At 41.8% G+C, this 24,700-nt stretch overlaps 1 protein-coding gene across 3 annotated transcripts in view; it reads left to right on the top strand.

Moving 5' to 3' along the window:
• LOC309482894 (organic cation transporter protein) overlaps positions 1-3,937 on the top strand; it is a 31,032-nt gene extending 27,095 nt beyond the window's left edge. Inside the window, exons 10-11 of one of the 3 annotated variants that reach the window (XM_082148488.1) lie at positions 1,517-1,592; positions 1,682-3,935. In XM_082148488.1, the coding sequence (XP_082004614.1) occupies positions 1,517-1,589 (73 nt within the window). In that variant the 3' untranslated portion in view covers positions 1,590-1,592; positions 1,682-3,935. Of the gene's footprint in view, positions 1-1,516 lie in introns of all 3 variants that reach the window. The other 2 variants (XR_014200415.1, XM_082148487.1) reach the window with 2 other exon arrangements.
• Positions 3,938-24,700: the final 20,763 nt, after the last annotated feature.

Here is a 24,700-nt window from a genome sequence, read left to right as displayed (position 1 = left end):
GGAACATAATGGTGACACTCAAATTCTTTTCACCTACAATTTTATACTGTGAATTCAAACATACTATTCTTTAAATACTGTGTCAGCATCATTGCATTAGGTGAGATTAAATTACTATTTGTGAGATGAGACATCAAAAAAAAAAAATATATATACAGTATATTCCACAATAACCATCATCCACCGCACTATTCTGTTATCAACAGAGTATAAAAATTTTTGCTGTCGTTTCCATCCAATATGGAGAAGAGAAACCTGCCTGTAAGCAATTTCCATAAAGAATTTTGGCAAATTCTGTATCTTTCTGTATCTTTCACACCCCATATGTCCCCAAAACTTTTTATAAAGGAAAGAGTAATGAGGCAATTGAAAATGAGGCAATTGAAACTGGCCAGCTTACTGATTGCTAATTTCACAAAAAAAATTATTGTAATAATAATATATAATTTGCTTATATACAGTGCTGGTCAGAATTATGTGCCCCCTTGGTAAATATGATCAAAGCTGGCTTTAAAAAATAAATCTGCATTGTTTATCCTTTTAATATATATATATTCACATTATGGAATCCATGATGCCCTGTATCTGAACAAGATGTCCAGGACCTCTGGCAGAAAAATAGGCCCACAGCATTAAAGATATAGCAGAGTATTTCATTTTACACATGGGGTACTTTTTTATCCCTGTATGAACCAAACCCATATTAAGTGTTTGCTACCAAAAAGCTATATAAAAAAAAAATTTGAAGTTCCAGTAGTGTCCAGTAGTTACTTTTCAAACATTCTATGGTCAGATGAAAAAAAAGAAAAGAAAAAAAAAGAGCTTTTTGGCAGCTTTTTTTCAACAAACTGTATTTCCAAACTCTTCCAAAACTTTTTTTTGTTTGTTTGTTTTTTTTTTTTTTTTTTGACATTTGAAGTATTGAAATACAATTTAAGTGCTAAAGTCATGTTAAGTCATAAGCATTTCCCTCAGCTATACTGATAAACATTTTGACCTTTGGTTGAAATGTGGATACTGTTGATAATGTTGACCAATCGTCAGGCCTAATCCATTCTGCAGACTCTCCCCGAAATTCACACAGAAGTGCTGAAACCATCAGCAGAATCCACCTGGGCCTAGTTTTCATTTATTCTTGGAGATTTCACAAATGTGAATTCCTGCAGTTTACAGTGTTTTATTAAGGGTCAAATACCTTTTGGGAGACCGTTGATTAGTGTCTTGTGGTTTTGAGTAGTTTATTTTGACATAAATGTGGTGGTTAGTTGTTGACACTTACAGTAGGGACTCTAAAATGTTGCCAGCAGGGACATTTTAAAAATGGTTTTCCCTGCCTGGATTTGGAAGGGTTTTTTCCCTTGCTTAAAAAAAAAAGGAAGGCTGGATAAAACAAACCACAGATCAAAACAACGAAGCTATTTAAGCACCTCAAGAAAACCACAATATTTTATTTAGAACATATTTTAAGCTCATACACATGAAATGTGGTTGATCTTTGCCCTCATTTGCCTTCCAGCGCTACGGCTGAGAAGTCACAACATGCTTTGTATGAAGAGTGTCCAAAACAGAACCCCGACATCATCCTCTGAACAGTGGGTTCAGATTACACATTAGACTCTCTCCAAACAACCATTTCGGAAGGAAAGACTTTTCATGTGTTGTTTTCAACTTTTCTTTCCAGGACTACTTGAACATAGTCAAGTCAAGTGCTGTGTGTATGAAGGCAAGTGAAATACATGACTGAGCTTGGATTTTGGAAGCATTTTTATCATAATATTACAATAATGTACAATGATGAGGGCATTTTTTATGTTTTTATTTTATTTGTATTAATTATCTGAAGTCCAGGGTCTAATTTCGCATTTAAAGACTCATTGTAAATAATGTTAATATCATGTAGTTAGCTTTGAAAATCAAACATGGAGATGAAAAATTTCTAAATGCTAATAATTCTTTAGTTGCCTTGACAAGAGTGCTTGAGTTCAAAAGACTACCTGTAATCATTACATAAATTTTTTAAAGTTGCCTTTAACTGTAGCGAATTAGTGGAGTTAACTTTTTAAGTTAACTCAACTCTGAAATGCTCACAAACTCATCAACACAAGATTTTTTTTCTATTACCCATAAGTAGTTTACTAGTTTTCACTGGGTAGAATTAACTTTTAAAATGTTTTAAGTGACAAACACGGGAGCGTCTAAACATTTTAATGTTGTTATGTCATCCAAGATATTCATCAATTATTATTTTTTTTCATTCGAAAAGAAATTAAGGTTTTTGAGGAAAACATTCCAGGATTTTTCTCCATATAGTGGACTTCAACTGTTATCAACGGTTTGAAGGTCCAAATTGCAGTTTCAATGCAACTTCAAAGGGCTTTACACAATCCCAGCTGAGGAATAAGGGTCTTATCTAGTGAAACCATCAGTCATTTTATAAAAAATTAAATTAAAATAAAAACCGTTATATACTTCTTAACCACAAATACTAAAGACATGAATATCTAGGATGACATGGGGGTGAGTAAATTATCAGGAAATTTAAATTTTGAAGTGAACTAATCCTTTAAATTGATGCTGCTGCTTATCGATGCTGTAACTATATTCTTCCACTAATCTGCATTGTGAAGACATAGTATTCCATTGGCTTCAGTGTAATTGGTCACCTGGTATTTACGACATGGCTCAAAAAAAATTGACCTCCTATAAAGAGAAATACCAACCTCAACACAGCCTGCTTTATACTACTACTTTCTTACTACTCCTGTTTCCAAACTTCTTTTCAAAGCATTTTGCTCTTACAAAAGCTCACAGCCGGCACTCATGCAGGTATGTCTGCTGTGCTATAAGGTCCAGTCAGGATTTTCACCCTTCGACTGACCTTTTCTGCTACACTTTCCAATATTTCCAGTATCTGCACACTTGTCTTCCAACACTAAGAGGAACAGCTAGTCCATACATAAAATCAACATAAAAAAGCATTGATTAATATTAGCCTGTTGTAAAATTGAGCATAGAAAACTACTACATTTTTCCCACATGGCCTTGCCATCTCTGAATGCTAAAACAGTTTACAGGGCAGTTTCTCACATTAAATGTGTAGTATGTGATTGATTTCTGCATCACTGATAGCATTAAACAGAGTTGCAAAAAGAATGAGGTAGTCCCAAACAGGTAGACCCACCCCAACTCAGACCATTGGCTAAGCCAATGCTGTATCTATGCTATGGCCCACTCAAACAACAGACTGCAATTCTGAAAATTATACGTTTCACTATCAAAAACGATATTTTTTTAGCTAACTATCACCACCTTCTGGAGAAAAGCAGTACTTGCTTACTTTTCCAGAACCTTTTTTCCAGAATCAGAGACAACTAAAATGATCCCACCGGGGTCTCCTTTATTTCCACAGTAGGCTATAGTGTTTGTGTGTTTTATAGGGTGTTTACTGAATACTTAGATTTTTCTACATTTTTAATAAAACTGAAAATGGATTTAGATATACCCAAACTATACATTACTGGTCAATTTGATGTATATTATTTTTGTCTCTGTTACCTGACATGTATTAAATATGTTTTAAAAAGGTAAACATCTGGATTCATGTTATGTTGTTAAAAGAACATTGCTGCAAATTCTGATTTACACGTCACCAAGATGAAGAAGCTGATGAGGTTTCATGGAAATTGTTAGAATGATTAGTCTTGGAAGCAACATTATCTGTATTATTGTGTTCTGTAGCCATAGATTGTTTTGTGTAGAGCTTCCATTTGCAAGGACACATACATTACGCATCTCTGGTCATGAAACACTATCCAAGGACTTCACACTACAACTGGCATTTTAATTGAAGTGTGATAGCAGCTGCAGCCCTCCTGTCCGTGTGACACTAAACCAATGTGTTCTGAGACTGAAAACCTTTATACAGGGCCTGCTATCTGAAAACCACACGAGAAGGTTATTTATGACACACACACACACACACACACACACACACACACACACACACACACACACACACACACACACACACACACACACACACACACACACACACACACATTCATTACTTTTAGCAGTAACTATACCCAGCTAACAGGGAACATTCTCATAACTTTTTAACGTTCTGGCAAGGTTCTCTCAAAGTTATGAACAAACGTTACAGAATTGTCAATGTTATCTGGTCTTTAATAATGTTCTCAAAAGGTTGGCACAAAAACATAATTTATAAATTGTTTGTAGAAGATTTTTATTTTATTTCCTCATAATGTTGAGAGAAAACATTCTTGGAACATCATTTAAACATGTAGAATGACAACTAACTTCAAATTAATAAGGTTGTGTGTGTTGTTTTAAAAGACATCCTTGGAACATGGGAAAGTAGCCTGTCCCATAGCTATTGTTCCTATTTGTTTCTCTTAAATGTATGCAAAGGTTATGCAAGTGTTAAAATAAACACTTTCAAAACAATGTTCATGAAATCACCATAAAATTATCATTAGTATTTGAAGAATGTTCTCATAATGTTGGCAGAAAACAATCTTTAAAAAACATTCTTCGAATGTCCTTTAAATATTAAGGATCTCTAACTTTCTGGCTAAAAAAAAAAAGGCTTAAGGTTGGATGTTACACAGCAAAATCCCCTGTGTTTCATGAACACCGCTCAGTGTTCACATGTGTCAACAGTACAGAGTGTTAAACTGAAGCACTGAAGCAGTGTTGGAGTTAGATAATTAAGACAATTACATTAGATTATATAATTAAGAGATGACTGACCATTAGTGATGATTCACCTAAAGAAAGAGGATCAAACATTCTAAGTCACCATTGAGGTGATCAGTGTTTCTGTTTCCTGTAGTTGGGCTCTTGACCCTTGACTGTTTTGTTAGTTTTTACACTGACTGCCTTAAAGGGTTAGTTCACCCAAAAATGAAAATTCTGTCAGTAATTACTCACCCTCATGTTGTTCCAATCATGTAAGACTTTCGTTCATCTTCGGATCACAAATTAAGATATTTTTTGATTAAATCTGAGAGCTATCTCACTCCTCCATAGGCTTCCAGAGGGACCGAAACTCGCCGGCCCAGAAAGTCAGTGAAGAAAATGTTGAAATAGTCCAAGTGACTACAGTGGCTCTACATTAAGTTTATCATGCGACGACAATACTTTTTGTGCGAAAAAACAACAAAAATAACGACTTTATTCAACTATTAGTGTTCTTCAATGTGGGCCTCTGACGAGAGTTCACGGGAGCGCCACGACGCATGCGCGAGAACTGAGATTACGGCGTTCTTCTTCTACTACTACTTGTTACTGGCTGCTCACTCCTTAGGAGTATTATCGCCATCTACTGTACAAGATGACGTCCCGACATTGCCGGGAGCGCAAAACGGTCTGTTTACAAGCAGCTGAAGACGCGTGCTGTATGTAAAACTGTATTCGTAAATATGTCCGCAGATTTCGATGTAGATGAAGATTTGATTTTTTTTTTAACCAACCATACTTATTCGAACCAGAATACACAGACATTGAACTACAAGAGATGGAAGATGCTGCAACACAACCGCAGTCTGCTTCTGAAAGACAGAGAGCATTGGACAGCTGATGGTGTAAATGTAATCAGTGCCAAGCGATGCCTACTGAGGCCATCCTTAAAAATATTTTGGTTTGCCGTAACAGCCAAAAAAAAAAAAAAAAAAAAAAAAAAGGGGTCGGTTGGTCGGTCTATATATAGTCTATATTCTTTCTTCTTTTTTTTTAAAGATTCAATGTAGAGTTTTGGTTCATTTAAGAGACAAGCGCGCGGGCGCCTCCATGTCCTGATTATATTGCCTGCATGCTACAATTAATACAAAACGAAATTCACTTTAAAGAAAGGCTTTCTACAAAATGCCTACAGTAGCCTACAGAGAAATTTAATGTCGGAGCATCTTGCAGGTGAGCATGTGGGGGGAGAGATACGATTTTCAATCAATCATCAAATATTATATTATTTTGCTTTTGTAAAACTGTATTCGTAATGTATGTAACTGTATATCCCAATCGATGCAGCACACGCTCTCCTGTTCAGGCCATCCTTAAAAATAGTCTTGTTTGCCATAACCCGACCGACCCTGTCAATTTAGGACCGACCCAATTAATAATTTTTTTACCCTTTTGGACTAAAAAAGTCCCCTTTGGTTTTTAAGTTGATAAAAAAACGACTTGCCGGTTGTAAACTTGCGTTAACTTGCGAAAGATATATAGGCTATATATAGACCGACCAACCGACCCCTTTTTTTTTTTTTTGGCTGTTACGGCAAACCAAAATATTTTTAAGGATGGCCTCAGTAGGCATCGCTTGGCACTGATTACATTTACACCATCAGCTGTCCAATGCTCTCTGTCTTTCAGAAGCAGACTGCGGTTGTGTTGCAGCATCTTCCATCTCTTGTAGTTCAATGTCTGTGTATTCTGGTTCGAATAAGTATGGTTGGTTAAAAAAAAAATCTAATCTTCATCTACATCGAAATCTGCGGACATATTTACGAATACAGTTTTACATACAGCGCGCGTCTTCAGCTGCTTGTAAACAGACCGTTTTGCGCTCCCGGCAATGTCGGGACGTCATCTTGTACAGTAGATGGCGATAATACTCCTAAGGAGTGAGCAGCCAGTAACAAGTAGTAGTAGAAGAAGAACGCCATAATCTCAGTTCTCGCGCATGCGTCGTGGCGCTCCCGTGAACTCTCGTCAGAGGCCCACATTGAAGAACACTAATAGTTGAATAAAGTCGTTATTTTTGTTGTTTTTTCGCACAAAAAGTATTGTCGTCACATGATAAACTTAATGTAGAGCCACTGTAGTCACTTGGACTATTTCAACATTTTCTTCACTGACTTTCTGGGCCGGCGAGTTTCGGTCCCTCTGGAAGCCTATGGAGGAGTGAGATAGCTCTCAGATTTAATCAAAAATATCTTAATTTGTGATCCGAAGATGAACGAAAGTCTTACATGATTGGAACAACATGAGGGTGAGTAATTACTGACAGAATTTTCATTTTTGGGTGAACTAACCCTTTAACAGTGTGCTCAGAAAACAAAGATGTTGAAATAGAACAACACCAACAATAATGTGCTACTGACCGTCACACTCAGTTGCAGGAAGAAACAAGAAGATGATGATCAGGTAAAACGGCTTTAATAATACACACTCAAAAAAATCAAATAACAACAGGCAGCAAACATCAATGTAACATTAACAAGACTGGACAACTGAGGAGTGAACAGACAGCAACTTAAAGGGGAACTTGGCAACTGTTTCATCTTAATAAAACCGTTTAGAAATCATTTGGATGGTTAAATAACCTGTTCTCGTGAAAATGGTGACTTTCCCTGCTCCTCCTAGCGTTCCCAGGCGGAAAAACAACCTTGCAACATGGGGACTAACGTCCCGGTAAGTTGGAAATAAGAAGTCTCTTGAGAAGCAAGAACAAGCGAGAAACGCAAACTGCTTTAAGGCAATTCGACATAAACACACACGCCCCCCTCAATACCGGTTAGCCACGCCGGCTATAAGAACAAGCGACGATGGATCATTCTTCAGATATTCCAGCGAAAAGACCAAAGAGACGGTTCTCGGCGGAGGAGGTGAGGGAGAGGAAAAAAAGCTGTTGACCGAACGAGGGACAGCACAAGAATAAACATCGGTCGTGTGTTCATGGAATGGCGAGAGCTAAGGGAAAGTGAAGATGCTGACCTGGCGTTTCTGCTAATGCAATTGTAAGTTCGTCTTTGTTTTCTGTTTATTCCTTATTATTGTTAGTGTTTGTAAATGTGTTCAATCCATGGCCGTCGGCAGTAGCTGGCTAGCTAGCGAGCCAACAGGTTTGTTTTGAGTACGGTAGATTGCTATCTGTTGCACTGGGTTGCTGCTATCTATGTGGCAAACTTGCCAGACAACTGAGGTTTACATATTCGTTGACTGTATGTCCCTTATATTGGAAGAATATAGTCAGATTTGCATTTTAAATTGGCCAGCTCCGATAATAATCGGAGATGTGCACATGTGAACCAAATGCACATGAGCAGCGGTAGAAAGGGGGAGGAGGGTGCCACAAGTGAGTTTTTTTTACGACAGTGTTGTGAAATATACACCCCACAGCTGTAGGGGGAGCTCGTTGAGAAGACATGCAACAACAAAAATCAGCGAAGAAAGTTCCCCTTTAAGCCAAATGAAGGAAATAATGATAAACACCAGTGCTGATTAAATTAATTACCATGACAACTAAAGAGTGGTGGGAAAACTGAACAAAGGAAACCAATGAAAACAAAATAAAAGGCAGACGGGCCGAGGAGGAAGGTAGGGATCAGAGGCTGGAGGTGGAGATGGAGATGGAGATGGAGATGGAGATGGAGATGGAGATGGAGACGGAGACGGAGACGGAGACGGAGACACAGACACAGACACAGACACAGGATCCTCTCGCTAAGGCGAGGCTGGTGAGTGCATGACCTGAGGCTTATCCACGCTGCAAGGTGTCACAGAGGAAAACCAGGGGCGGTAATTCGATAGTCCACTTTAGACATTCTACTAACTATAAGTAACTTTGCAGCTACATGTCAACTAACTGTCATTAGAGGATTAGTTGACTGTCTGCTTAATATCTGCTAAGACTTTATTTTGATGGTCCCCCAACAGACATTCTACCGACTATAAGTTACTTGGCAACAACAAGCTAACTTATTCTCCTAACCCGAACTCTTAACACCTAACCATAACCTAACAGTCTACTGACAGTCTACAGCCTAGTAATACTCTAATGAGAGTTAGTTGACATGTAGTTGAAAAGTTACTTATAGTTAGTAGAATGTATAAAGTGGACTATCGAAATAAAGTGTAACCACTGATAACAGTTCACAGTTAATATAGGGCGATGATTCAGTCTCTGTGCTGGCTAAAACTAGTGATGATATTTTTTTGTCACCATTGTTGAGGTTTGTATAATGAGTGTTGATGTCTAAGTGTGTCTCAAATTTCATCCAAGAGGTTGTAGTGTATTTGCAAGATCTCTTCAGTATTAAAGGCGATATCATAATGGCTGAACATTACTTTTCTTATCCATTAATGCTTCAGATTTGTAACTATTTAAATCAGTCATGAAACTACAGATAAAGCAGTCATATGACTGTCATTCTCTTTTTGAGCAATTGCAATAGTGTTTGTCCTACGGTCTCATGGACTTAACGGACACGTTCACGCAGCAGCCATTGTAAGTCCACAAGACTGAAAGTGCATTATGAAGTGTGCCATTTGGGACAGGGCCATGCTTTGTTACTTATTGAATGAATGACTCTATGGGCCCTATTTTAACGATCTGAAACGCAAGTGTCAAGCGCAAAGCGCAAGTAACTTTGTGGGCGGGTCTCGGGCGCTGTTGCTATTTTCCCGGCGGGATAAATGACTCTTGCGCCCGGCGCAAATCTAAAAGGGGTTGGTCTGAAGTAGCTTCATTATTCATAGGTGTGGTTTGGGCGTAACGTGAAATAAACCAATCAGGGTGTCATCTCACATTCCCTTTAAGAGCAGGCAGGCTTGTTCTAAAGCGGATTCCTATTATAACGGTGGATTTGCCAGGCGAGCGCCAGGAGCGGTTCACGAGGAGACCGACGTTCTCGTCAGGGCCGTAAAACACAGAGAAGTGACGTTGCGGATGGAGAAACACACCCAAATTAACTTCGGTTTAATTTGGGTAAATGTGTAAGCTAGATGTATGCTTTTATAATAATCTATCTATCTATCTATCTATCTATCTATCTATCTATCGTAATAATGTATGATTTGCAAAAATGAAAACTGCTGCTTCTGTGTAGATGAGAGAATCAAAGTGTATGCGCGTTGTGCACACGCTACATTGATTATGGCCAAGCATGCGCTCTTAAAATAGCATATGAATAACATGCGCAACGCGCCACTGACTTTAAACTAGTTTTTTTCGGTTAGTGGCGGAATTGTTTTCTAAACGTGCAAAATAGCATGAGGGAACGTTTGCGCCGGAACACGCCTCCTCTTTGCGCTGAACCACCCCTGGGAGCGCAAGTGTATTTCTTAGTTAACCGACGTGCGTCTGTGGAAGGAAAAGTGCGCTTTGCGCGGGTGCAAAATAAGGAATGATACATGCGTCGGTGTACAAAGTCAATTGCGCTGGGTGCAAGATAGGGTCCTATGACTCGCTCATAAAGACAGTGACGTACCGCCACCTACTGGTGGTTTTAATATTTAAAAGTATCACTTCAGTTTTACCATCATTTCTTATTTCTCTATTGAAAATGTTTTATTTGAAACATAATTTATTTTATAAAGGTATTTATGAAAGTAAAAAATTCCCTGGAAATTCAGTTTAAGGGGGACAATATTGTCCCTTAAGGGAAAAGGTGTGACTGCAGTCTAAGTGGAAGAGAGGGAGTACGCATAAGGATGTTAAATGCCTCAGGGGACCAACACTAAAAAGTTTGCGAACCACTGGATTGTACAAAGTTGCTCTCTGTTCTGGGGTTTCCCGAAAGCATCGTTGGCCAACTATTGTTGTTCCATAAAGTTATCAGCAATATTTCAACGATTTGGTGTTTCCCGAAACCATAGTTCTAACGAACATTCACAAACAGCATCGCAAAGTTGTGTGGTTGGAACGACAGCTCTCGACCTGTGGTTAGAAGCAGTTTCTTGTTTGCATGACATGTGGACTCAATAAATCCTTATATTGAGCAAAATAAGCAAGTCTCTCACGGCCCTCAGCCTCATCCTGCTCGCCACAAGGTTAATGTGGCGTGACAGATTGCTGTAGCGCCTCAGTTCAAGCGGCACATGAACTGATCATCTCTTCCTCTTTACCACTAGTTAATAGTAAAAAAAACACGAATGAACATTAGAAGTTATGAACCAAGATACAAAATACACTTGGGCCAGTTCCACTTAGATTCTTACCTGCCGAAGACTTACCTCTCGGCCCATCTGTCGCACTCGGGCCGAATGCTCACCGCCCGATTCCGGCCTGAATCAATCGGGCCAGATGCGGCAGCCGTTATCTTGCCAACACTGCAGCAGTCAAGCCGGAATCGGCCTGTCTTTAATGCACACTCCACACAGCATGACAGACACGGCCCCGGTTCATTTCTATTGTACTGTTCTTTAATCTTTCATTTAAAATTGATACCCAGCCAAAACATTTACTTTAATTTTAATTATATAAACTATAATACATAAATATTAAATAACATGAATTAACAAAACTATATAAACATCTCATTATTATGAATGCAATTTTAAAGAACTCACTGATGAATTTGGCATGTAGACATTTAATTTACAAGTCAAGTCAAGTCAAATCACCTTTATTTACTATAGTGCTTTTTACAATACAGATTGTATCAAAGCAGCTTCACATTGATAACATGAAAATAATCACCAAAGTTTGTTTCTAGAAGAAAATTGCGTCATCGTCCACCCTAAGTAAGGCAGATCAATAATATTGTTGAATATTAAGTAAATGCAAGTGTAATTTTTCAAAATATGGTAAATATTTTATTGCTGTAATTTCATAGTTTTGTAAATAAATCGTTTTGTAGGCCGTATCCAGGCTGTATCCAGATCCGATGAAGGACCTGTGCCTGGACATGATGACAACGCAGTCCTGAAGTCTCAACCAGTCTCTCCCTGTTTACTGAAGTCAGCTGGACCCCGGCCGTGTCCAGATCAGATGGTGGACCAGCACCTGGACACATCCATGACGCATCACTGAAGTGCCAGCCTCATCAGCCCTGTGAAGGCCCCATCGACACGACCAATCTGACTTCTGACCTGTAATGTTGCCTGGATCATAATCATACACTGTTCGCTCGTTGGCCAGAGGAGAAGGGCTCTGACTGAGCCTGGGTTCTCCCAAGGTTTTTTTTCTCCATTCTGTCACCTGATGGAGTTTTGGTTCCTTGCCACTGTTGCCTTGGCTTTTGCTTAGTTGGGGACATTTAAACAACATGGACTGTTAAATTTTGTAAGTTTAAACAGAGGTCCTATTATGCTTTTTCACTTTTTCAACTTATTTTCTAATGTTAACAAAAGCTCAAAGTCCACTCCAAAGGGAGATATTTTATTTAACAGAATCCATTTTCCAAGAACTACAACAAATGGCTCATTTGGACTACAACGTGTTTTTCCAAGCGCTACCCCTTTCCCAAGCGACAGGGCCCCTGTCCCAAGATAACGTTGTACTCCAAGCCACAGAAGAGGGCTAAGTTCCACCAAGGCCGGACCACACTCGAAGAAGTCTTGTGTTTGCTTTCCGACCCCCTATTCAGCTCTGACCGTTGGAGGCACTGTTCAAACTGTCAACACTGGGCCCATCCCACAAACATTGTACGTGCCCAAGCAAACTAACGCTGTGATAGCGGACCCACTGACTATAAAGGGCACTTTTCTTCTTTGCAACAACATGGTCATCAGTTCCTTGCCTGCGTGCAGCGAACTGCCATTCGTAAGACTCAGACCCCTTGCTGCCCGGCTTCAGGCTTGGGAAGCCATCCTCTGTGTGTCACGCTGGGTTCTGCAAACTATAAAATGAATCTACTCACTTAAATTCCCTCACTGGACTCGGTTCAGGACAACGACTCTCACGTTTTGCAGTGTCTGCTGATGAAGGGCGCCGTCGAAACGGTCCCACTAAGGAACACCGAGCCAGTCTTTTACAGCCGCTATTTCCTTATTCCAAAGAAAGATGGTGGGCTCAGGCTCATTGTCAACCTCAGGCTCCTGAATCATTAACCCTCTGGGGTCTGAGGTGTTTTCTGGGCCCTGGAGGTGTTCTGACATGCTCTGACATTTGTGCTTATTTCTGTTACTTGTGACATTTTCATGGCTAAAGTCTGATTACACTGTATTCAGCACAAACTCTGCTACACAAATGTGTAAGTAGCATGTATGTACAAGTTTGTAGTTTTGATATAATTATGTTTATGCGTGGTTTGTGAAAAAAACTAAAAAAAAAAACTGAAATAAGGTCATGAAACCCATACTGATTATTTCTTCACAAGACTTTTGAAAATTGTATCACATAGCCTAGAATATTTGCTTCAAAACTATGTGAAATTCATCCTGCGTACTCATTCAGATAGAACAATACAAATAATTTTTGTGTAAGAAAGCTTTATGCGAGGAGGCGTGAATCGTCATGAATATTGATTTGTTTCACACCTGAGAAAGACAAAGACCCTCCCATAATGGCCCTATCAGAAGGGACTGTGAGGGAACCAGAACAAAGAATGAGGAGAGATTTAAAAAAGAATGGCTTTTTGATTGTATGGATTTATTTACAACACAACATCCAAAGATACACAACAAAGGACAAAAAGCACATTATTGAACACACTGATCTAAAGACAGAGACTTGAACAGTCACATAACTTTGTGCCATTCCTGAAACACAGTACATACATTTCCAAGGTGTTTGATTTTTTCATTTTACCATGTTCATGCACAGAGTCTCATGTGAATGTTTAACGTCAGCAGGGCTCACTAGTGGCATCTGGTCCCTGTAAAAACAAAAAACAAAAAAACAACAACAACTGTGAACATGCTGATATCAAGAGAAACATACTCGGTTACTAACGTATCCTCGGTTCTCTCTAGAAGAATGAGTACTGCGTAATAGCTTACGCTATGGGGAAATCTCTTTTCCGCGAGATACTGAAGCCAAAAATTATCCTTAATTTTGGAATAATGTAAAACGCGTTGCGGTAGCATGCAGACATAGGCGAGACAGCTCGCACACCTATTGGCTGCTCTGCGGCAACTGCAGCAGCCTATAGAAAGGCCCCGTCGTGACGTCAGCTCCAATGAGGGCTCTTCGCGCCCACTGCGTCACGTCCCACCGAAACGGGCGTGGCCTTGGGCTATAAATATAGCTCGAGAGGCTGGTATAGCTGGTTTTCATCGCCGGAGTGAACCAGAGCGTGTTGCAGGCACGGCAAGATACGCAGTACTCGTTCCCTCTTCTAGAGAGAACCGAGGTTACGTTAGTAACCGAGTACGTTCTCTTACGAGAGGTTCTCTCGTACTGCAACACAGTGGGGAACACAGTGTAACACAGTGGGAACACAGTGTAAAACGCAGTGCGTGTTGAGATCCAGTACCAAAGTCCCAAGGGCAAGTGCCCAGGGCCCATATTAGCACATGATCATAAGGGACTCACAGAGAGTCCAGGAAGAGGGGCTAGAATAGCATCATTCCTAATAATAAATAGCATCCTACAAGGAGCCATTATATAGATAGTGTTTCACACACAGCCAGGGCGAAAACTCTGCCTAATCTGGTGAATATTATGGGTCTTACACACTGCCCATAGAGCTGCATGATCGATCAGCGAGCGTTGCTCAAGCAGTTTCAGTATTCTGGGCCGAAAACATTGGGGCAGACAATACCGATTTATCAGACCGAAAGCAGCTTAGCCTGTAAAGCGGGAACCTCTAGGTTATAAAACCTTATAAATGTAGACGGGGAGGCCCAGCCTGCCGCCATACAGATATCTTGTAAGGCAATCCCACTAGACCAAGCCCACAACGAGGCCATGCCTCTAGTGGAGTGCGCTCTAACACGTAACGGGCACTGCAAGCCCTTAGAGGCGTAAGCCAGCGCTATAGCATCGACTATCCATCTGGATAGGCTCTGTTTCGACACGGCTAGTCCCTTAGAACGTCCGTACAACGAGACAAAGAGCTGCTCTGTCTGTCTGAAGACAGATGAGCGAGACACATAAGCCCTTAATGCCCTGACCGGGCAAAGGAAGCTGGCGTCCTTCTCCTCGTTAGAGACCAGCAGGGCTGACAGGGAAATCACCTGAGACCTGAACGGTGTGTTGAGGGATTTAGGAACGTACCCGTGCCTTGGTTTGAGTATGACTTTCGAGTCATTTGGCCCAAACTCCATACATGTCGCGCTCACTGAGAGCGCTTGCAAGTCCCCAATACGCTTCACTGAAGCGAGAGCCAGAAGAAACGCTGTCTTGAAAGACAAGTGTTTGATATCTACTGATTGGATTGGCTCGAATGGGGCACCTTTCATGGCCTCCAGGACCGTGGAAAGGTCCCATACGGGAACTGGGGGAGGTCTGGGAGGATTTAGCCTCTTAGCTCCTCTAAGGAAGCGAATAACCAGATAGTTCTTCCCAAGTGACTGGCCAAGTGTTGGTTCAGTAAACGCTGCTATAGCCGCCACGTAAACTTTGAGCGTGGATGGGGTCCTGCCCTTATCCAGTAGCTCTTGTAGGAAGGAAAGAACCTCCGTCACCCCACAATCTGGGGGTGATATGCCACAGGCTGTGCACCAGCTAGAGAACACAGACCATTTCGAGGAATAGAGCCGTCTCGTAGAGGGGGCTCTAGCCTGCGTGATCGTGTTTAGCACTCCCTCCGGGAGGCTAGCGGGTACCCGTTGATGGCCCACACATGTAGGGACCAAAGCTCTGGGTGAGGATGCCAGATCGAGCCCCTGGCTTGAGAGAGGAGGTCCCTCCTCACCGGTATCGGCCATGGGGCAGTGCTTGTCAGCTGCATCAGAACTGGGAACCAGGCCTGGTTCTTCCAGAACGGAGCTACTAGTAGCACGGAGCATCCGTTTTCCCTGATCCGCTCTAATACCTGAGGTAGGAGCGCGACGGGGGGAAAAGCATAGAGCGGGCAGCGGGGCCAGACGTGGGCCAGCGCGTCCATGCTCTTGGAGAAAAACTTCGGACAGTGAGCGTTTTCTTGAGACGCAAACAGGTCTACATCCGCTCTGCCGAATGTCTCCCACAGCAGCTGGACTGTCTGTGGGTGTAAGGACCATTCTCCTGCTGGAACATTGTTCCTGGACAGTCTGTCTGGTCCCACATTCAGGTGGCCGGGCACGTGCGCTGCTCTCAGCGAGCGCAAATTGTGCTGAGCCCAGACCAGGAGGCATTCTGTCAGCCTGTAAAGGTTTCGGGACCTGATACCTCCCTGGCGATTTATATAGGCCACCACTGACATGTTGTCCAAACGGACCAAGACGTGGTGCCCTGCTATCTGGGGACAAAAGCGCCTCAGCGCGTTGTCGACTGCTATCATTTCCAAGCAGTTTATGTGTAGAAGCTTTTCCCGTTCTGACCACTGGCCAAAGAACGGTCTGCCCTCGAGCAGCGCTCCCCATCCCGAGGTGGAGGTGTCCGTAGACACCACCTTCACACTCGAGGAAGTCCCCAGGCTTACACCTGACTGGTACCAGTCGATCGCTTTCCAAGGTTTCAGGGCTGTGACGCATTTCTGATCGACCTTGAGGCGAAAAAGACTGGAGGTCCATACTCGGCGCTGCACTTGCGCTTTTAACCAGAACTGCAGTGGGAGCATGCGAAGCAGACCCAGCTGGAGTACTGATGATGCTGAGGCCATGAGACCCAGCATCCTTTGAAACTTTCTGAGCGAGACTATAGCGCCGCAGCGGAAGGTTTCCGTCATGCGCTGAATGTCCAGTCTGCGCTGTCAGAGCCCAGACTGCGCTGTCCAGTCTGCGCTGATAGCTGAGCTGTCATAGACAGCGAGTCCAGTTCTGTGCCCAGAAAAGATATTCTCTGACTGGGAGACAGTGAACTCTTTGCCCAATTGACTTTGAGACCCAAGTTCTCGAGATGTTCGAGTAACATGGTCCTGTGTTCTATGAGCTCTGAGTGAGTCTGAGCTAGAACCAGCCAATCGTCCAAGTAGTTCAAAACTCGCATTCCCCGAAGTCTCAGGGGAGTGAGGGCCGCGTCCATGCACATCGTGAATGTACGGGGTGCTAGGGACAGGCCAAACGGTAGGACTGTGTATTGATATGCCTGGCCCTCGAAGGCGAATCTCAAAAATCACCTGTGACGTGACGCTATTTGTATTTGAAAATACGCGTCCTTCAGATCTATTGACACAAACCAGTCCCCTTGGCGAATTTGTGAGAGGATTTTCCTGGTTGTGAGCATCTCTGCTCTGAGACCCCCGTCTTTCTTCGGTACCAGAAAATATCTTCTGTACAGACCCCCTTCGCTGGCTCAATAGTTTCGCAATCTCGGCTCGAAGTAGATGTGCTACTTCCTTTTCCACCGTGGTTTCGATTCGCGCCGCGCAACTGCGGGGGCGTCGAGCGAACTGTAGCAAATAGCCTCTTTTTATAATGTTCAGCACCCATTCTGATACCCCGGGGAGCTTTGCCCATGCGTTCGCACGAATAGCTAGGGGTTGAATGAGATCTGGGCTCTGGCCGTGACATAGTGGCGGCCGTAGAGCTATGGTATGCTGTAACATAGATGCCGCATCTGCAGCTTTTGAGGCGGGGGGCGCGCTGATCACAGCGGGCAGCCTGTCCGCACTCGACTCTCCTTGGGCGGATAGCTGAGAGAGAACGAGCGGGAGGAACCCCGTGGAATCCTCTGCTTTTAGCACCGTCCACCACGGAGAATGCTGCTGAGGTGGACGTACGGACCCTGGCTGAGAAAGGGGCACACCAGGACTTCGCGAGTTCTTCATGAAGCTCAGGAAGAAACGGCGCGGGTCTAGAAGGCGCCGAAACGTGGTCTCCTAGCAGGAAACAACCATCCAGCCGGTTGTGCGCAGGCCCCGCAGGCGTCGACCACTCGAGGCCGAGGCTCTCCACGGCCTGTGTGAGCAGACGCATCAGTTCTGCTTCAATGCTCGCTCTTTTCCCGGAAGACTCGCGAGCAGAGGGGGCGAGATCCACAGAGCTCAAACAATCCTCACTGCCCGACGCCAGGATAGAGCAGCTGTCCTCCTCTACAATCGCCACTTCTTCAGCATCATCCACAACGGAAGCGGCGGCAGACAGCGGCCGTTGTCCGGGAGTGAGAGACTCAGGTGAAGCGGGCGGTGAAGCTGGCGGGCGAACCGGCGAGCTTGTATCGGCTGATTGATGCCAGGCGCATCATGCTATTGATGGCATCGGCTATTGATGCCAGGCGAGTCCTCAGAGTCGCCATAGGCAGTAGCTCGCAGTGAGGGCATCCGCTGTCAGCGAGAGCGAGAGCTGCATGTCATTCACCCAGGCAGGAAACGCAGATGACATGGCGGTCCCCGTCGCTGAGTGGGGCTCGGCACGAGCCACAGAAGGTGCGAGACATCTTAAAAAAGACGCTCGAGCTCTTTTAGAGAAAGAGTGTGTGTCGCGGCGGCGAACACACACTAGTATGCAAAAGGATATAGTGCGCCGGATAGCGCAGCAGGAACGGCGGCAGAAGGCGGCTCGGCCAGCGGCTTCGATGCAAGGCTTGTCCCGCTGAAAGGCTTTTTCGACGGCGCGGCTTCTTCTCTCTGGATCCAGCGATGCGTGAGCTCCGCTGAAGAGATGAAAATCAGCTATACCAGCCTCTCGAGCTATATTTATAGCCCAAGGCCACGCCCGTTTCGGCGGGACGTGAAGCAGTGGGCGCGAAGCACCCTCATTGGAGCTGACGTCACGACGGGTCCTTTCGATAGGCTGCTGCAGTTGCCGCAGAGCAGCCAATAGGCGCGCGAGCTGTCTCGCCTATGTCTGCGTGCTGCCGCAACGCGTTTTACATTATTCCAAAATTAAGGATAATTTTTGGCTTCAGTATCTCGCGGAAAAGAGATTTCCCCATAGCGTAAGCTATTACGCAGTACGAGAGAACCTCTCGTAAGAGAACTATAGGGCTGCATTTTAGAGTTAAAATTGTGATTTAAAAATTACTATATATATATGTTTTGAGATGCGTGGATCAGTTCCAACGTCACCCGAATCCGCAGCCAAAAACAAATCATCCACCCGCCACCCACCCACACCAATAATTTTCTCTGATTTAGATATCCGCACCCGAACCGCACCCGATGGTCAAATTACAATTATTCGTGTTACACGTGATGTAAGACCTTCAACAGGTCTGCTGGAGAGCTGATGTGCGCATCTCTAATGGTAAAATACACTGAGGAAGAGTGACGTATCACATACAGAAAGAGTTAACAATGCTCCTTGTTTTTACAATTTCCCCCTTTCACCCACTGAACAGATAAAATAAATAAATAAATAAATAATAATAAAATATATAAACAATGTATAAACAAAATAAAAACAAATTCCAAAATGGAAAAACAGAATCTCGAAGTTCTTATATTACAAACAGTGAGAAAAGAATTGACATCATTGTTAGCCCATTGTGTCGGATTGCGTTATTCGTTCCAATGTGCACAGGCCTATAACAATATTAGTTTTAGTTTGGGGGAAGAGTTACGTCCTGGGGTCCATACTAAATAAAAACGTTTGGTGGATCCTCTAAGAGATTAATTAATCTTCTCCAGTTTCCAAAACAGCATCACATCACTAAGCAAGAGTGAAACTAAAGGTGGTTTACTTGATATCTAATCAAGTAATATTTTTCTCCGAGCCAAAACAAAATTTTTGGACATGACCACACCTTGTACAGGTACTCCAAAGACAGCCATCTCAAAACTAGGCCTGATATCCTTAACATATGCCTCAGACAAATTTTAAATCTGGCTGTCCAGTAATCCAGCAGTCTGGGACAAGCCCAAAACATATGAGCAAGGTCTGCTTTAGCAGAGCGATACATTTGCATATATCTTGGACAGCCTAACCTTGCTGTAATGAAGTCTGTGGAGGACCTTGACATGGATTAAACCCAAGCGAGTACAGGAGGTTGTTCCATTCACTCTAAATAATGCATTATTCCAGGTAGATTAATCCAGGTCTAGATTCATATTTTTTATTGACATTAAAGTATTATATACATTAGAAATTACTCCCTTCAAATGTAAGGGAATGTTTAAAATTGTATCCAATCCTGTACTGGGAGGAATGGATGGATATGTGGGACAATGATTTTGGATCAGATGACGAACCTGAAAATATCTAAACAGGTGTGATCTTGGCAGATTATATTTTGAGGAGAGACTGGAAAAAGGGGTGAAAAAATCATCAATAAAAAGATCGCTAAATTTGACAAGACCTGAGTGTTGCCACTGACTGAAGACTGAGTCCAATAGAGCTGGAAGGAATAAGTGATACTTGCATATAGGGCTGGCTATGGAGAAGTCTTTGAAACCAAAACATTGTCAAAACATTATTTGCAACCCAATAATAATACCTGAAATTAGGAAGCGCTAATCTGCCTTGAGATTTCTGTTTTTGGAGAAATTCCTTCCTAATCCTAGGGGTTTTTTCACCCCATATAAATGATTAAATAAGTCTGTCTAAATTCTGAAAAAAGGATTTTGTTAAAAATATTGGAATGCATTGAAACAAGTACAAGAACCTTGGTAAAATGTTCATTTTTACACAATTAATTCTACCTGCAAGAGAGAAATAGCATTCCATTTCTTGAGGTCTAGTTTTAACTTGTCGATTAGAGGAACAAAGTTCTCTTTGTAAAGGTTAGGGAATCCCTGTGCGATGTTTATCCCTAAATATCTAAAACCCAATATAGACAACTGAAAGGTACTGTATATCGGTATTCAAAATATGGAGGCCCTTACTGTTTATGTTATATACTGTTTAACACTTTTCGAAAAATTCAGTTTATAGCCTGAGAAAGTTCCAAATTGTTTCAATATTTTAACAACCTGTGGAATACCTAAGATCGGATCTGAAAGATACAACAGCATCTCATCGGCATATAAGGATGCTCTATGTTCTATGCCCCTACTGCTAATGCCAGTAAAATGCTGTGAGTGTCTTAATGCTATAGATAGGGGCTCGGTGGTTCGATATCCTTGTCTTGTACCCCGTGATAGGGGAAAATACTTTGAACATACTCTATTTGTAATTATAGATTCTCTAGGGGAAAAGTATAATAACTTAATCAATGAGAGAAGAGATGTACCAAATCCAAATATTTCCAGCACAAAGAATAATTATTTCCACTCCACCTTGTAGAATACTTTTTCAGCATCTAACGAGATGACTACCTGAGGGACAGGATCCTGAGAAAGTTTAGACGAGTGTATTACCCCTAACAATCTCCGGATATTATTAAAAGAATGTCGACCTCTGACAAAACCTGTTTGGTCTTTTGAAATCAAGTTCTCTATTACTGTGGCAAATTTTTTACATCGGAGTAGGAGAGAGATTGGCCTGTAAGAGTTACATTTCAAGGGATCCTTTCCAGGTCTTAGTAAAAGTATAATGTTTGCTTCATTCAAGGTTTGTGGCAAGCTACCCTTTTCCAAAGAGTCCTCAAACATATCAAGAAGAATAGAGGCTAATTTATCTGCATTTTTTTATTTTTATAAAAGTCTATTGGATAGCCATCAGGGCCAGGAGTTGTTTTGCTCTGCATTAATGTGATCAAGTTTAAAATTTCTTCTATTTGTATGGGCTGATCCAAATAAGTTTTCTGCACAGAATTGAGGGTGGGTATATCTATATTGTTTAAAAATTCAAAAATTTCAGAGTTAGATTCAGGGCTTTCAGAAGAATACAAATTTGAGAAGTAGTTCTTAAAAGTATTATTAATTTCAATTGGATTAACTATTAAGTCATTATTACTGTTACAAATGTGAGGTATAAGTTGAGAGGCAGCTTTAGATTTTAACTGGTGGGCTAGAAGTCGTCCTGCTTTTTTTCCATGTTCATATATATAACCTTTAGAACATGATAAATACCATTCAGTTTTATTTGTTGATAACAGATTGTACTGAACTTGAAGGTTCAGCCTTTCTTTATAAAGTCCATGAGACGTGGAATTGAGGTAATCTACCCTTCTTAAAGAATCAATTAAATCGTCCAGTTTTTGTTTACGTTTTTTATTGAGAGTTGAAGTATATGAAATTATTTCTCCCCTGATATCTACTTTAAGTGTCTCCCACAATGTAGATGCTGTAGTAGATTTGGACCTGTAATGTAATAGAAATAGAAATAGAAATTATCTATAGTTGTTGATACAAATGTACAAAATACAGGATCTGATAACAAGGCCATGTTTAGTCTCCACAAAGGCCGTTCATTATTCCTCAAATTGCAAATAAGGTCTAATTGCAAGGGAGCATGGTCTGATTCCACAATAGGTAAATATTCGATTTGTCCAACAGAAGGAAGGAGAGATTTATCAATAAAGAAATATAAATTCTTGAATAGGAGTGATGAATGTGAAAAATAGGAATTTTCTCTGCTGTGTGGAAACAGAAATCGCCAAGGATCAACCACCCCCACTTGATCTATGAATGTATATAAGGCTTGGGCCATCTTAGAACAGGATAAAGATTTGGGATTAGAATGGTCAAGGGACGGATCCATTACGCAGTTTATGTCACCATCAAAAATCATAAGATGGGAGTTTAGGTCTGGCAATAAAGAAACTAGCTTATTAATAAAACTCACATCATTCCAGTTAGGCGCAAATACATGAACAAATATGACAGGAACAATATATAATACCCCAGAGACTACAACATATCTTTCCTGAGGATTTGCAATAGAAGCAGAGGCAGTAAATTTAATGCTATCAAAATGGCAGTTCCCCTTGCCTTAGAGTTAAAGTTAGAGTGGAAAACTTGCCCCACCCATGATTTCCTAATTCTGAGATGATTGTATGTGGGTTTCCTGTAAATATATTATTCCAGATTTAAAAAATTAAGTATGCAAAAATTGCACTCTTTTGACTGGGCTATATAGGCCTTTGACATTCCTGATAACAAATCTAACTTTCGACCCCCCAGGAGATTTAGTTAAATCGGCCATATCAGATATGGACAAATATACATTTAGTCAAGCATTCACAGATCAAAAATGCAATCAGCAACATAAATGTTTCCTCACTATTCAGTTTTTCTAAAAACATAACATAAAACAAAACTTTTCCAATACTTTTTGGATAAATGAAACTTCCCAACATTTTCCTAATGCTTGCTTCCCCAACTGAAACAAGCCGCAGAAACCTATTTAAATTGCATGGCTCCCGATTATCCAGTCTTTACCTCTCGATCTTCTTGAGAGACTCCAAACCACAATATTTACACGGAGTACAGCATAGCGTCATTATTACGCATTGTACTGAATGAGCTTTAAGGCAATAAACATAAACAAACATGCCGTCTTTTGTTAAAGTTTTAGATAACTTGTGATAGAAGAATAGATAAAGTCACCTTATTGCTTGAAGTATATTGTCTGTGCCATTTAACTTCACAGACAATATATTACGGCCAGAGTCGGTCTTTAGTCTTGTACAAGGACGCGTTGTTTGTAAAAAGCCTCGGTGAATCAAAAGTGTGAGTTTCCTCTCCGAATTTCACACGGAGATGTGCAGGATACAGAAGTTGAAACTTTATGCCTTTCTGATAGAGGGATTGTTTGACTTCTTTGAATCCGGCGCATTTCTGCCAGAAAGACTCGGGAGAATTAATGCTGTAGCATAGACATTTATTAATGAGCTCAGCAAGCAATCAAATTCTTTGGCGGAGGCCCCGTTCATGACTCGAATTCCAGGGGTATTGAATCAGCGACTGCTGACTGAAGATGAAGGCAGGGGCGCCGCTCACCCCCCGAGGCGATGAAGGGGGCCCTCTGGTGGTGGTGGGGTGGATGGAAAGGAGGGCGTCTTGAAGACTTCAGGTTGGAGAGAAGAGCCCATCTAGTGATATTAGGGATGGTGAAAGTGGACACCTGGGTGGTCGTGATGGGGGAGGATGGAGGAGAAGATCCGTCTTAGTGGTGGTGGGGAGGAAGGTGGTGGCTGGAACAACAGCATCTGCGGACTCAGATATGAGTAAGGGCTGCCCTTTTATACTACAGCAAGGAAATGATAGGGTAGTTGATAAGGCAATTAGTGACGTAAATGATTGAGTCTCCCTGGCAGAACTTGCGCTAGCTTTATTTCTTTGCTAAAGCTGCGCTTGTATCCAAGTATAGCCGCAGTGACATTTCCGTTGAATTTAGTAACCTTTCGCCTGGCCCAGTGAAGTGCCTTTCCCTTTTCCTGAAATCGGTGGAAGCAGACAATTAATGGTCTTGGAGATTGCCCTGCTCCAGGTTTGGGGCGAAGCGCGCGATGCGCTCGCTCAAGTTCAGGAGGTTTGTCAAACACGGTCTCCATGGTATCTTTAAGCAGCCCTGATATAAATCCGATGGGGTCTTTTCCATCCTCATTGCCTTCTGGAATATTGTTAATATGCAGGTTAGCCCTTCTGGATCTATTCTCAAGATCGTCAATTTGGTCAAGAAGAGATGAATTCTGTGCCTTCAAGGATTTAATCATCGTATTTCAACATGTTTCTGTCTATATAGCCTATATTAAATATACATACATTTTAGTCTGGCACCAGTTTAACTAGTATCTACAATGTAAAGTTTATGCAACAATAACATGCTTACTATTATGAGTGGAAATTTCTTACCTTAAAAATCTTTCTCATCTTCAAATTGTGTTCTTCTAATTCTTCTGAGGTAAATCCAAGGTAAACACCACAGCATAGCACAAACACAACGTATCTTCCAAACTCGATGAAAAGCAGAGGAGTGCTGAAGTCTCTGATTCTTTGTTTAGAGGTAATGAGGGCGTTTACAGGTCTGCATTCCTTCACGTGGACGATTTGCATGTCAATTGCTCTTGCGCACGTGTGTGTGGTCACATTAGAGCTAATGAGCACAGGCTGGAGAAACGTCTCAGGTTACGTATGTAACCCTGGTTCCCTGATAGGGAACGAGACGC

This window comes from Leuciscus leuciscus (assembly GCF_965113295.1).
Source record: "Leuciscus leuciscus genome assembly, chromosome: 19".
NCBI classification, from domain to species: domain Eukaryota; kingdom Metazoa; phylum Chordata; class Actinopteri; order Cypriniformes; family Leuciscidae; genus Leuciscus; species Leuciscus leuciscus.
The sequence above is the reverse complement of the archived record's forward strand: the minus strand, read 5'-3'. Positions and strand labels throughout refer to the sequence as shown.